This window comes from Syngnathoides biaculeatus, chromosome 22 (assembly GCF_019802595.1).
Source record: "Syngnathoides biaculeatus isolate LvHL_M chromosome 22, ASM1980259v1, whole genome shotgun sequence".
NCBI classification, from domain to species: domain Eukaryota; kingdom Metazoa; phylum Chordata; class Actinopteri; order Syngnathiformes; family Syngnathidae; genus Syngnathoides; species Syngnathoides biaculeatus.
The window spans coordinates 5,793,738-5,809,465 of NC_084661.1; the positions used below are offsets into that span (position 1 = coordinate 5,793,738).

A 15,728-nucleotide genomic window follows, 5' to 3' on the forward strand; every position below is an offset into this window, starting at 1 on the left:
AAATTTTATGAAAACAGGTCTCCTGATGACAGAACCCGTTACCACAATCCCTACACAGCAGAAAGAAGTTATGATGGGCCAAGTAATTTTGGCAATCCATCCATCGATTCATTTTCTACCGCTTTTCTGGGTCAGGTCACAGGGAAAGTATCTTCAGTAAAGATACCCAAACTTCCCTTTCCCCAGCCACTTCTTCCAGCCCCATACATACCATACCCCATACTTCCGAACCCCCCACAACACTCTCAGAGGGACATGGTCGATGCTCCAAGTCCACAAAACACATGTAGACTGGTTGGGCGAACTCCCATGCACCCTCAAAGATCCTGTTGAGGGTATACAGTTGGTGCACTGTTTTACGGCTAGGGCGAAAGCCACATTGATCCTTCTGAATCTGAGATTCGACTTCACGACGGATCCTCCTCTCCAGCACCCCTGAATAGACCTTACCAGGAAGGCTGAGGAGTGGGAGGCCCCTATAGTTGGAACACACCCTCAGGTCCCCCTTCTTAAAAAGGGGGAGCACCACCCTAGTCTGCCAATCAAGAAGCACTGTCCCCGATCTCCACATGATGTTGCAGTGGCGTGTTAACCAGGACAGCCCCACAACATCCAGAGCCCTTAGGAACTCTGGCCGAATTTCAACCACCCCCGGGGCCCTGCCACTAAGGAGCTTTTCAACCACCTTGGTGACCACAACTCCAGAGATAGAATAGTCTGCCTCAGAGAACCCAGACTCAGCTTCCTCATGGGAAAATGTGTTGGGAGCTTGAGGAGATCTTTGAAGTATTGTCCCCACCGACTCACAACATCCTAAAATGAGGTCAGCAGTGCCCCATCCCCAATATACACAGTGTTGATGGTGCACTGCTTCCCCCTTCCTGAGATGCCGAACAATGGACCAGAATTTCCTCAAAGCTGTTTTGAAGCCGTTCTCCACGGCCTCACTGAACTCCTCCCATACCCGGGTTTCTGCCTCAGTGACCACCAAGGCTGCATTCTGCTTGGCCAGCCGGTACCTATCAGTTGCCTCGGGAGTCGCAGAGGCCAAAAGTGCCCAATAAGACTCCTTCAGCTTAATAGCATCCCTCACTGTTGGTGTCCAGCAATGTGTTCAGGGGGTGTCAACCGACCTCCTTACGACCATAGCTCCAATCTGCTGCCTCATCAATGAAGACGCATAACATCGTCCACTCAAACTTAATGTCCCCCACCTCCCCAGGAACGTGAGCAAAGTGCTTTCGGAGGTAGGAGTTGAAATTCCTTCTGACAGGGGCATTTGCCAGCCGTGCCAGCACACTCTCACAATACGTTTGGGCCTGCCACTTTGTATCGACATCTTCCCCCACCATCAGAGCACACTCACCACCAGGTGTTCATCAGTTGATACCTGTGCCCCTCTCTTCACCCGAGTATCAAAGGCATGTGGTCACAAGTCCAATGGCACGACTACAAAGTCGATCTTCAAACTGCGGCCCCAAGTATCTTAGTGCCAGGTGCACTTGTGGACACCCTTATGCCTGAACATGGTTTTCGTTATGAACAATTCGTGATGAGCACAGAAGTCCATGAACAGAACACCACTCCGAATCTGACGTGGGGCGGTGGCGGGGAGGGGGGGCGTTATTCCCAATCACACCCTTCCAGGTCTCACTGTCATTCCCCACATGAGCATTGAAGTACCCTACCAGAATGTGGAGTACCCAGAGGGAACACTCTCCAGCACTCCCTCTCAGGACTCCAAAAATGGTGGGTACTCTGAACTCCTGTTTGGTGCAGAGGCACAAATAACAGTTAGGACCCATCCCCTACCTGAAGCTGGAGGGAGGCTACCCTCTCATCAATTGGGGTAAACTCCCACGTACAGGACCTGAAAAATAAGTATACCCACACCTGCTCGGCGTCTCTCACCGTGGGCAACTCCAGAGTGGGACAGAGTCCAACCGCTCTCAAGAGGAGTGGTACCAGAGCCCAAGTGGTGTGTAGAGGCAATACCGACTATATCTAGTCAGAATTTCTTGACCACACACCAACTCGGGCTCCTTCCCTGCCAAATGGGTGACATTCCATGTCCCTTGAACTAGTTTCTGTAGCTGGGGATCAGATCCCCAAGGTCCCCGCCTTTGGCCACCACCCAGCTTACATCGCACCCGACCCCTATGGCCTCTCTCACAGGTGGTGAGTCAATGGGAAAGGGGACCCATGTTACCCTTTCGTGCTATACAGCATGGGTGCAGGCCCGGCCACGAGGCGCTCGCCTTCGAGCCCAACCTCCTTCCCTGGCTCAAAAGGGATCCCCTGGTGACCAACATCCAGGCAAGGGAAACCAAGATCCAACATTAGCACTCGTCATAGGGGTTTCAGAGTTGTACTTTGTCTGGCCCTCCACCACGATACGATCAAGGAGGGGAAACTACAAATACTGTTTACATATTTTAAAATTTTTGGTACCCACATAAACATACATCCCCCGCTATTTTTTTTCACTATTTGTAGTTGGTTCTGGTAACAATTAACCACAATAAATGAGGGATTACTGCTCTTTGGTAAGGATTTCTGGAAAAAGGAAGGCTTATCAGGGCTCAACATTAACTTTTGCAGCTACTTGCCCTATTGGGCAAGTGAATCTAAATCTCACTTGCCCCATCCGAAAGCCCACTTGCCATAACTTTCAACAAATATTACATGCTTTTATAGCAACTGGTGATAATCCCTACATCATATAAAATATATGATAGGTTTTGTTATCGTTTATTGCATCCATGTGGCAAAAAAATGAATAAAATAATAAAAATATAAATCTACATTTAAAAAATATGGTAAAAAAATTGGCACAATAACAAATGACTAACAAATAAAATGACTAAATACTAAATAATGACTTTTAACAAATGACTAGGTAATTTAAAAATATATGGCAAAAGGTTGGCACAATAACAAATGACTAACAAACAACATGACAAAATAATGACTTTTAGCAAATGACAGGTGAATAAAATACTAAAAAATGTTTTATTGATCAGAAAATCTAGCAAGTCATCTTCCTCAGGACAACTCAGTAGGAACTATGAATTGCCAATCAGTGTGTAATTTGAAACAGGTGGATTTGACCGGATGCAGCCTTCAACAATATGTCAGTCGGTTTTCCCTTTTGTGCGTCCCCGTTTCATCACAGCATATACTTTAATGACTAATTGTGTCATGTCAAAATATTATTGTCATCGATGACATCACTTACCATTTGTATAAAAAAAATATAATAAGTCGGACTTTCTTCCCTCAGATTTTCCTTGATTGTATTTCGATGTTCAACTATGGATAGGATTCCATTGACGTCACCACCACCCTAGATCAATCGGATGGATTAATGATAAAAAAAAATTCACGCTTCACCATTCACCTGTATTCTCCGAACTCTACAACACACAAGATGGCATAATTGGAAATCTATCTATTCTTGACTAAAGCACGAGAAGGCAGCCCATTGGCTTGTTCAGTCGAGCTCATGCGAATCAGAAACTTGCATGTTTTGCTGTTGTTGTCACGTTTCACGCAACGTCAGCCATGAATTATTAAAACTATTGACTCGGACACAATAATTTTTTAATAAATGCAAACTTACGATATTTCTGTGAAAATTCCCACTTGCCCGGTCGGGCAATCATGCTATACGTTTCCTTTCCCGAAGATGCTTCTCAGGCAAGTCAGAGCAGTAAATGACACGTTTGTATTTCAAAGACTGATTAGATTTTTTTTTTCCCCGCAGCAAGCCCATGTTAATGTGAATATATGTGGTTTTAAATGCAGGAATATGAAAATGTGATAGTTGATATAGTTGAAAAAACTGCCATGTTTTGACTTGTTAGTTTTTTTTTATTTTTCATATTTTCATATTCTTCTTTGTTTCTTGGTTTACAAACTTTAGATGTGTCACAAGACATCAGACAAAAGACATCAGAATCAAAATTAGGTCTAACGGCCGAGTATGAAACAAGACACAAGGAATTTGTCTCCCGCAGTCAGTGCTGCTCTGGTACGACATTCATGTTGAGTACAGAGAAGAACAAACAAACTCACAAGAATGAGGAACAATAGAAGTTCAGTCAAAAGGGAACTATTCCTGATAAGAAACATTTTTGTGCAAAGATGCAGTCTCTTCTAGCATTTAGAGCAGCTTTAAGGTCTTGACAGTTGAAAAAAGACAGTTGGACAGCGTGAGGGGCAGCTGTGGTGAATGATCCCTCCTGAAGTCCACAATCATTTCTACAGTGTTGAGAGTGTTCAATGCCAAGTTGTGCTGGCTACACCAAAGCTCCAGTCTTGCCACTTGCTATTGATACGCAGACTCGTAGCCGTCTTTAATTAGACCGATGACTGTAGTGTCATCTGCCAGTAGTGTGCTAATAGATGGAAAGAATACTTTGAGAAGTTGATGAATGAAGAAAATGAGAGAGAAGGAAGAGTTGAAGAGGCAAGAGTGAAGGACCAGAAAGTGGAAATGATTACTAAGGGGGAAGTCAGAAAGGCACTACAAAGGATGAAAAATGGAAAGGCAGTTGGTCCTGATGACCTACCGGTAGAGGCATGGAAGCAATTTGGAGAGATGGCTGTGGAGTTTTTGACCAACTTATTCAACAGAATACTAGCGGGCGAAAAGATGCCTGAAGAATGGAGGAAAAGTGTTCTAGTTCCCATTTTTAAGAACAAAGGGGATGTTCAGAGCTGTGGGAACTATAGAGGAATAAAGTTGATGAGCCACACAATGACGTTATGGGAAAGAGTAGTGGAGGCTAGACTCAGGACAGAAGTAAGTATCTGCGAGCAACAGTATGGTTTCATGCCTAGAAAGAGTACCACAGATGCATTATTTGCCTTGAGGATGCTAGTGGAAAAGTACAGAGAAGATCTAGAGAAAGCCTATGACAGAGTACCAAGAGAGGAACTGTGGTACTGCATGCGTAAGTCTGGTGTGGCAAAGAAGTATGTTAAAATAGTACAGGACATGTATGATGCCAGCAGAACAATGGTGAGGTGTGCCTTAGGTGTGACAGAGGAATTTAAGGTGGAGGTGGGACTGCATCAGGGATCAGCTCTGAGCCCCTTCCTGTTTGCAGTGGTAATGGATAGGGTGACAGATGAGGTTAGACTGGAATCCCCTTGGACCATGATGTTCGCAGATGATATTGTGATATGCAGTGAAAGCAGGGAGCATGCAGAGGAACAATCAGAAAGATGGAGACATGCACTGGAAGGGAGAGGAATGAAGATTAGCCGAAGTAAAACAGAATATATGTGCGTGAATAAGAAAAGTGGAGGGGGAAGAGTGAGGCTACAAGGAGAAGAGATAGCGAGGGTGGACGACTTCAAATATTTAGGGTCAACAATCCAGAGCAATGGTGAGTGTGGTAAGGAAATGAAGAAACGGGTCCAAGCAGGTTGGAACAGCTGGTGAAAGGTGTCTGGTGTGTTATGTGACATAAGAGTCTCTGATAGGATGAAGGGCAAAGTTTACAAAACAGTGGTACGGCCGGCCATGATGTACGGATTAGAGACCGTGGCACTGAAGAAACAACTGGAAGCAGAAATGGAGGTGGCAGAAATGAAGATGTTGAGGTTCTCGCTCGGAGTGACCAGGTTGGATAGGATTAGAAATGAGCTCATTAGAGGGACAGCCAAAGTTGGATGTTTTGGAGACAAGATTCGAGAGAGCAGTCTTCGATGGTTTGGACATGTTCAGAGGCGAGAGAGCGAGTACAGAAGGATGCTGAGGATGGAGCTCCCAAAAAGAGCGAGAGGAACACCAAAGAGAAGGTTTATGGATGTTGTTAGGGAAGACATGAGGGGGGAGGCCCCGTAGCTCAGTGGTTAGAGCACTGGTTTGGTAAACCAGAGGTTGTGGGTTCGTATCCCACTGGGGCCTCCACTCCCTGAGAAGGGTTGCGTCAGGAAGGGCATCCGGCGTAAAAATTGTGCCAAACATATATATGCGTTCATCTGAGATGACACGCTGTGGCGACCCCGAAAGGGACAAGCCGAAAGAAACACACAGTTAGGGAAGACATGAGGGGAGTTGGGGTTTGAGAGGAAGATGCAGGAGATAGGCTAAGATGGCAAAAGATGACACACTGTGACGACCCCTGACGGGACAAGCCGAAAGGAAAAGAAGAATGTAGTGTCATCTGGAAACTTCACGAATTTGACAACTTTTGTTGTTTGAACACCTGCCTCACGTCCTGTTCGTGAATTGTAAATGGTGGAGTTGGAGATGTTGAAGTGTAAGGTGATGCGACTTGGTGGGTGTGTAGAGGGAAAGTGTCATATTCAAATCTGCAGTGTAAGCTGTTCAAGATTATTGTTATCTACTCAGGGGATGATTGTCGCTTGTAATTAGTGAGCAATTGTAACTGCGGCAGAACGTCCAAAGTCTTTTCAGGTCTTGATCAGAAGTTGAAGTGCATCCATTTTTATTTCTTGGGAGCGTAGATTCGCGAAATGAATCGACAGAAGCGCCACTCTGTGTCCCCTCCTGTGGAGTTGAACTGGTGTGCCAGATCATGAGCCTCTGTGCCGTTTTCACCATGCCATTTAGAGTACCAACAATTAACAATGGGAAAAGATTCAGCAAATTGGTGACAGTTGTCAAAAAAAAAAAAAACATCTGAAGACTCTGTGATGGTTAACAAGTAATTTCTTGTGCACTTGGATCTCGAGATTACCAAAAACCACACAAACGTATAAATTACCAGGGAGCACATTCTGAAGGGAGCCACACTGGCAGGTGCAATGTTGTAAGTTAAATTGGTTGTTAATTTCTCTCTATTTCATTCCCAATAGTTTATTCGCATCAAAACACAGTAGTTTTAAATATACTGTTTAATTAGCCATTATGTAGCAAAAACAACAAACATTTGACACACCAAATTGTTCCAACAATTCATTTGGATACATTTCCGACACTGATTATGTGCAGGCTCATGAAGAGAAACTTATTCACGATATTTATTAATCCACCAATAATTTTTTTTATAAGTGAAAAGAATTGTGAATGTCATTGGTTTATCATTTACTTCTGCATTTAAATATATTTTTTACTCACAAAAAAATGCTTTAAATTTTTGTATAAATATGACCAACAAATTTCTTTTGTGAAGGATGTGGAAAGAGTAGCTGTGTTAAACCGCAAGATGAGAGGTGCAGGAGGCATTGGACCCATGCAGCCTGGATCCTATACTTCTGGTCGGTACAAAACTTTTATCTACACGAAATTGATCTGCAGACCATCGTTATTGCATGAAAAAAATGTTTATTATGACAAAATCCATTCATCCTTCCATCCATCCGTCCATTTTCCAAGCCACTCATCCACACAAGGGTGGACCCTATTCCACCTATCATCGGGAAGAAAGGTGGGTAATAACTGAAATGGTTTCAGGCCAATCACAGTGCACAGAGGAAGATATAACCATTCACACTTGACAAGCTTACAACACCCCGAATGAGATGGATCCAGAACTCGGAACATCTGGCAAATGCGCTGAGTTTCCTTGTGATTTTAGTGAAAAAATATAATCCATCAGACCAGATGTCAGCACAAATCAGCAAAAGGGTAGGATTATTTTACATCTGACGCCAAACAGAGAAAACTCCATCAACTTGTCAGAATTTGATACATTTGACCCAAAAACTGTACAGAAAACTGTTCAGCAGTTGAAACCATCAACGAGCTGTCGAGACTCAATCCCATATGACTTTTTCAAAATTATTCTGAAGTCAGTGCTACCTGATTTGCAGCAAATAATCAATTGCTCACTTCAGTCTGGCAAGTTTCCCAAAGCTCTTAAAAGCCTCTTCTAAAAAAAAAAAAAAAAAAAAAAAAAAAAACTGAGCACTGGACGATTCCATGTGAGAAAGCTATAGACCAATCTCAAATCTCCCATTTAGCATCCCATCTACAGTTCAATTAAGGTATTATGCCACTGTCTAAATCAGATAAATAACTGGATGAGCCAAAATTTTCTTCAACTAAATCACAACAAACTGAGACAATTGTTTTTGGCAATAAAGAAAAGAGAATTGCTCTTAGTTAACACCTGGACTCTCTATCTTTATAAACCAAAGACCAAGTCCGAAACCTTGGTATTCTGATTGATTCCGACCTGACTTTCAACAATCTTATCAAATCAATCACATAAACTGCCTTCTACCATCTGAAGAATATATCTAGAGTGAAGGCTTGTACCTGTCAAGCATACTAGGAAAAGCTCATCCATGATTTTATCGCAAGTAGACTTGACTACTGTAATGGTCGTCTGACTGGACCAAAAAGAGTATTAAACAGCTGCAGCTCATTCAGAGCATATAAAAGGTATAACTTGTTCGATGTTTTTCCCGAAAATAGTATTTTTTAATTAAAGTCTGTGAACTTTGACCTAATTTCCCGTACCCGAAAAACACCTCCCTTCCCGCGCCTTACCTCTGAGTTCACAGTGAGAAGACCTGCTATTGTGGGACTATCTTATAGTTGTAGAATTGCTTGTTGACGCAGAAGAAAAACCCCTTTGTTTCGAGAATTCCTCAGTGATTGTTAGCTAAAACCAATCTGTAAAAGTGGTGAAGATGTGTGTGGTTTGGTTTTGTAGCAATTTGAATTATTCTGATCACAGTCTACATTATTTTTCCAAAGAACCAAGCCTCAGAAAACAGTGGGTCAGGTTTGTGCAAACAAAGCACATTTTTCCAAACCCGGTCAGCAGTCTGTCATATGCAGTGAACATTTTAACCCGGAGTATTTTACTGGCGGAGTCATGTCTGAGATAGGTTTTAAATGTAAAAAAAACTGTTAAAACCTGGATCAGTGCCTACCATACACCGAGTTCAAACATCTGACCTGATCGGTGTTGCTAAAGAGAACAAATGAGAACTTGGATCAGCTGCTGAACCTGGACATGGTTTGACAAGCTCAGCCCCCGCTGTTGTTGTGGAAAATCCAAACAGCGCTGATACTGTCGCCTGAATTGTAGATCGGGAACCTCAAGTACTCATGAGTTTAGACAGCTGGCAATAAAACCTGGGTGCACTGCAGCAGATGGTCTGGATAATGTTCCATTTTCTGGTGAATATGTCTCTCATGGCAATAACAACTTTTTTCTGTTGTTTCCATGGGTGTGCAGCATTTAGATGCACACGTGTGGATATAATTAAAAAAATTAAAATCTGTTCACATTCACAAATTTTTACAGCTCAAAGATCCATATCATTCCAGTACAAAGAACCATCCACCCCATTTACATTTCTATTTTAAGCATTTAGTGCCCAAACAAAACTACAAGATACCGGTTTACAGCTTCCAGTATAAAGTTTAGGGGTTTTGCTCAGGAAATCTTGTGAAAATTGTGGCTAAAATGGCGATGGATGGTTCTGTGTACTGTCTGGTTATGGCATCAGTTTAACACATGAAATTACATTTATGGTTATTGTTCTGTGTACAGCTATTGTTCTTAAATTAACGTGACATTTTAAAAAGATTTCGTTCATTAAAATCCTTATTTGTGAAAATATACCAACTTGGAGTAAATACAGGGCGTTTGCATAGTTTTGAAACAAGACTGAAACCTTTGTATATACATTCAGGATATCAAAGCCATTACTATTAATCGGTTTATGGCTAAATGAACAAAACAATAACTTCACAAATGCCTACCAGTCACTGTTCCAACATGAGGGATGTCGTCCACCCTGGGTCTGAGTGCTTGCTTGGCACCTTCATCACCAGCTATTTTGTCTGCATTTGATCATGTGTTCTGTCTAACTGGCTCAAATACATCCTTTAACGCCTTTATAACACTCATATTCTTCACCGTCTTCGTGCGACCCTTCAGAATCATGTCCATCGCTCGAACTATTGGAAAATCCAGCGTCGTTCTTAGAATGCATTTGAATGGCCGCCATGATGTTGATCTCAACTTCTCATGTCCTTTTTTGGGGTTTTCCGGTTTGTGGTCATGTATTTCCAGGGAATCTTGCAATGTGTGATCAATTTTTGCCGATAATCGAAAATAAAAATGGTTTCTTCACAATGGATTTCAGATTCAAATTCAGCATAAATAACTGTATAATATAGGCAAAATGTGCATTGAATACTTTACATCCCTTTTAAACACATGGGGAAAAAAACAGAATTATTTATACACCATTCAAACATTTGACATGAACATCAAGTTGGATATGAAAGAGGGAGAAAAGGATCTCTACAGGGTGGCCAGAGAGAGGGATAGAGATGGGAAGGATGTGCAGCAAGTAAAAGTGATCAAGGATAGCGATGGAAATATGTTGACTGTTTGCCAGTAGTGTGCGAGGTAGATGGAAAGAGTACTTTGAGAAGTTATTGAATGAAGATAATGGGAGAGAACGTAGAGTTGAAAAGGCAAGTGTGAATGACCAGGAAGTGCCAATGACTAGTAAGGGGGAAGTTAGAAAGCCACTGAACAGAATGAAAAATGGAAAGACGGTCCTGATGACATACCAGTGGAGGTATGGAAGCAATTTGGAGAGGTTGCTGTGGAGCTTTTGACCAACTTTCTCAATGGAATACTTGCAGGAGAGAAGATGCCAGAAGAATGGCAGAAAAGTGTGCCAGTCCCCACTTTTAAGAACGAGAGAGATGCGAGAGATGATGTGCGAAGTTTATAAAACAGTGGTGAGGCCCGCCATGATGTACGGATTAGAGACCATGGCACTGAAGGAACAACAGGAAGAACTGGAGTTAGCAGAAATGAAGATGCTGAGGTTCTCGCTTGGGGTGCACTGGTTGGATAGGATTAGAAACTAGCTCATTAGAGGAACAGCCAAAGTTGGATGTTTTGGAGACAATGTTAGAGAGAGCAGATTTAGATGGATTGGACATGTTCAGAGACGAGAGAGTGAGTATATTGGTAGAAGGGTGCTGAGGATGGAGCTGCCAGGCAAAAGAGTGTGAAGAAGACCAAAGAAAAGGTTGATGGATGTTGTGAGGGAGGACATGAGGACAGTGGGTGTTAGAGAAGAAGATGCACGAGATAGGCTTAGATGGATAAAGATGACACGCTGTGGCGATCCCGAAAAGGACAACCCAAAGGAAAAAGAAGGCCTATATACCATTCAAACATTTCTAGACATGCATATTTTTTCATTTTATAAAATGTCATTCCTTTCCTCTACTGTTATAAACAATTGATTCTATGTAATGAAAGCTCATCATTCTGTTTTCTAGGTATGTCTACTTTAATGTCAGGCTATCCTATGGGTAAGTGGCTCATTGCTCATTCCCTTAATACACAGTTGTCCAATTCAATGCCTCCAAGCTAGATCCAGTCCTCCACATTATTTTCCATGGGCTGTTATAGCTTGTCATAATTCATCTATTTTCCATATCGTTTATCCTCATTAGGGTCACGGATATGCTGGGGCCTATCCCGCTATCCTGGTGAGAGGCAGGGTACACCCTGAGCTAGTCACCAGCCAATTGCAGGCCACATAATTAACCATTCATTACTCCTAGCTTTGGCCACATTCTGATGGGATGTAAGCGATTTTACACATAAGATAAATTTGGTAAAGGAACCATCACTTCAAAACCAAGGTATATATTCTAATGTGGCCCATTATAATGCCTCAATGTGATTCATGTCTAGGACTGCCAGTCAGCCCATCAATGCCAAGCTACGGTATGATCCCACCTATGACAGCCATACCCACCATGCCAGGTACTGACTCCACATTTCTATCTTGGACTTCATTGTTTGGCACTTCATTGTTAATCTTCCCCTGCCTATCATAATCTTCACAAAGCCATGATGATACCTCAGGCTCCGGCTGCCTCAATCCCTGACCCCATGCAGCTGGCAGCAACACAGCAAGCCCTCATCAACCAGCAGGCTCTGCTTATGGTTCGGATAAACAAACTTTTTTTCATTACATCATTTTTTTTTTAAATCATCAGATCCTCCAATACAGTATTTCTCACCTGTTCCTGGTTTCTCTCCATAGGCCCAGCAGATGACTATGCAGGCAATGACTCTGTCCCAACAGCAGACAGAAGATCAGCAGAGGTTGAGGGAACAGCAGAGGACGCAGGAAGAGCGCCAGAGACGCACACTCACTTCTTCCCCTCAATCTCAACCTGGAGGCCATCTTAGTCACTTTTTACCAGAGGTAAATTGGAGTGCATGACTTCTAATAATTGTAAATGTTAATTCTGTGGTATAGCAACAGGAAGGGGACATTATGTTATTGCTGTGCTTTATTAGATGGATTTGATTTTGAGCCATTACATCAAAGAATCATGACAATACACAATGAAGGGCTCGAGTGCCTGACTAATCCTTAGACCTGTACTGTCAGGGTCCCAGTGATTAATATTACTGAACTTGGATCAGATTGTTCTTGGATCAAGTCTCAAAATAGAGTATTTCAAATCAAGGTATATGATCCTGATCCCAAGGAAGCTGGGATATGTACTTGGTAATCCATTCCCTCCCTGAATCATGTTCAAATGCTGTTCTTGGATATTTCAAAACTGCAAGGTGGAGATAAGGTTATTTTTTTATGGTAAAACTCAAGATTATCCTGATTTTATTGGAAGGGTGGCTCAAACAAGTTTTAGAGATAGAAATTTGATTCCAGAAAACAGAATAGATAAATCCTGCAATGACAGAGTGCAAAATACTATATAAACAGTACCATTACAGCTGCCATACAAGAGAATCATAAACAAAATACATAGTAATACAACAGTGCCATAAGATACGAGTGACCTGAGTCATGTGTTTTTCGAGATACAAGCCGTTGATTGGCCAGGTTTCAGCTTTGACCTCCAAGCCAAAACTTGAGAAACAAGTGCTATATGGTGTCTTGGAGCTCCACTCACTTGACAACAAGCAGCACTTTGTATGGTGTAATTGGTAAATATTCTTCAAAGAAGAGCCTTGAAATTCTACATTGCCACTATGAGTTAGTGCTTACTTCAAAAACTCATTCACTGCTACCAAGTGCAAATACATCAAACACACATGAATGGAACTGGAACCCTTGGACAAATTGTGAAGCTGATATGATTTAAAGGGTCGTATTGTGGAATTTAACGTAACTTACAATGTTTTTGATTGAAATACCTTTTGATTTTGATAAATATAATCCCTTACTGATGCAGATTTTTTTTAAAAAGATTATTTTTAGTTCCGTCTTGCATTTTTTTTCCAAAAATCACTGAACATTGGGAGGTGAATTCAATTTTGTTTGAATCACACAGTGATCTGACGGTTGATGAATTAAAAGTTATGCTAACTGTCGCAACTATTTTGGAAGTTATGAGAAAAACATCATCAGCATAATAATGTGGAATTCATTGCATAGTTAGCTTGTGGAAATAATATTATTTTGAAAGATGTTTGTTTGTGTTCTGTCCTGTGGAAGATACCGCAGGGCCCAGTTGTTCAGAGGTAATCAGGTACTCCGAGGTAACATTTTGGATCATGGATTGATTCTTGAAAACCAAAAACACGTTATGAAATCATATTAGATCATGAAATCGAGTCACTGATTGCTTTGGTTCGTGCAGGGTGGGTTCAGTTCCCCTCAGCGACAGGGTGAATGTGAGTGCAAATGGTTGTCCACGTGGTTTATATGTCCTCTGAGACTGATTGGTGTCCAAGATTTCCTTTGCTTTTCGCCCTAAAATAGGATCCAATGCCCCACAATCTTAACCAAAATAAACAGTTTTACAAAATGGATGGATGGATTATAATCCAGTCTTGGTTTTACTCTGACTCAAACCAGTTTGTGTTAAAATGTTTTAGTAGGAATGGGATTGCTTGGATAAAAATAAAAAACAACAGCTACAACAACAATTATGAGAGGGGTTTGTGTGCCCCGATGATCCGAGGAAGACCACCCAATGCACGTGGTAGGCTCACCCATGGCAAAAAGGCTCTAAGTGAGGGTCCAGACAAAGTATGGCTCCCAAAACCACTAACTTCTTCTTCTTCTTTTCCTTTCGGCTTTTCCCCTTATGGGTCTCCACAGTGTGTCATCTTTTTCTATCTAAGCCTATCTCCTGGATATTCCTTTCTAACACCAACTTTCCTCATGTCTTCCCTCACAACATCCATGAACTTTCTCCTTGTTCTTCCTCTCGCTCTTTGGCATTCCTCACATTTCCAGTGCATGCCTCCATCGTTCTAATTGTTCCTCCACCTGGTCCCTGTTTTCGCTGCAGATCACAATATCATCTGTGAACATCATGGTCCAAGGGGATTCCAATCTATCCTCATCTGTCAACCTATCCATTATCAAAGCAAACAGGAAGGGGCTCAGAGCTAATCCCTGATGCAGTCCCACCTCCACCTTGAATTCTTCTGTCACACCTGCGGCACACCTCACCACTATTCTGCTGGCCTTATACATGTCCTGTACTATTCTGGCATTTCTCCGCCACACCATAACTACGCATGCAGTATCACAGTTTGTCTCTTGGTAGTCTGTCAGGCTTTCTCTAGATCCACAAAGAAACAATGTAGCTCCTTCTGACCTTCTCTATACTTTTTCACTAGCATCCTCAAGGCAAATAATGCATCTGTGGTACTTTTTCTAGGCATGAAACCATACTGTTGCTCGCAGATACTTACTTCTGTCCTGAGTCTAGCCTCCAATCACTTTACCATATGTTCATTGTGTGGCTCGTTATTCCTCTAAAATTCCCAGAGCTCTGCACATCGCCTTTTTTTTCTTAAAAATGGGAACAAGCACACTTTTCCTCCATTCTTCAGGCATCTTCTTGTCCACGAGTATTCTGTTGAATAAGTTGGTCAAAAACTCCACAGCCACGCCTCCAAATTGCTTCCATACCTCCACAGCTATGTCATCAGGACAAACTGCTTTTCCATTTTTCATCCTCTTAAGGGCATTTCTAACTTCCCCCTTTCTAATCATTTTTTTTTTTTCATAAAATTTGAAACAAATTGGGGTCCCCTATCAGAAACACTCCGGAATCAGAATCAGCTTTATTGGCCAAGTGTGTAAAAACACACAAGGAATTTCTCTCTGGCAGTCATTGCTGCCCTTGTACAACATTCAGAACAAAGAATAACAAAGCAACAAGAACAAAGAACAAGAGATATTTCTGTTTATAGGAACTATTCTTTATAAGAGTCATGCAAGATGTAAGATCTTCTTCATTTAGAACAGGTAAGAGAAAAGTGTGCCAACGTTATGTTAACCATGTACAGCGGGCCTTTACGCGTTTGCGGTTCCAATTATAGACCAGTCCAATGACAATTGTGCATAGAAAGCAGTTTAAAGTGATGAATTGTAAGATGGTCTAAAAATACTTTAATACTAATACTGATTGAACCAGCAGGATGTGAGTGAGTGTCCTAACAATGGCAGAAAGCAGAAAATAGTACTGTGCCTTGTGAACATATTCGACCCCCTTGAACTTTTCAACGTTTCGCCACATTTCACACTTCAAACATAAAGATATAAACATTTTATTTTTTGTCAATAATCAACAACAAGTGAACACCATTGTGAAATGAAACAAAATTTATTGGATTATTGATTATTATTTATTTTTTAACAAATAAAACACTGAAAAGTGGGGTGTGCAATATTATTTGGCCCCTTTGCTTTTAGTGCAGAAACTCACTCCAGAAGTTCAGTGAGGATCTCTGAATGATCCAATGTTGACTGATGAT

General features: G+C 41.8%; 1 protein-coding gene and 1 non-coding gene across 5 annotated transcripts in view; both read left to right on the top strand.

The window, feature by feature from the left end:
- The window catches only part of myo15b (myosin XVB), a 160,675-nt gene that overhangs the window by 21,888 nt on the left and 123,059 nt on the right, over positions 1 to 15,728 (top strand). For all 4 annotated transcript variants that reach the window (XM_061809561.1, XM_061809562.1, XM_061809563.1 and 1 more), the window contains exons 12-16: positions 7,152 to 7,236; positions 11,249 to 11,281; positions 11,670 to 11,741; positions 11,827 to 11,924; positions 12,025 to 12,189. In XM_061809561.1, coding sequence (XP_061665545.1) covers positions 7,152 to 7,236; positions 11,249 to 11,281; positions 11,670 to 11,741; positions 11,827 to 11,924; positions 12,025 to 12,189 — 453 coding nt within the window. The remainder of the gene's footprint in view (positions 1 to 7,151; positions 7,237 to 11,248; positions 11,282 to 11,669; positions 11,742 to 11,826; positions 11,925 to 12,024; positions 12,190 to 15,728) is intronic.
- trnat-ggu (transfer RNA threonine (anticodon GGU)) lies at positions 5,848 to 5,920 on the top strand. The gene has a single exon. It is a non-coding gene; the product is annotated as a tRNA-Thr (tRNA).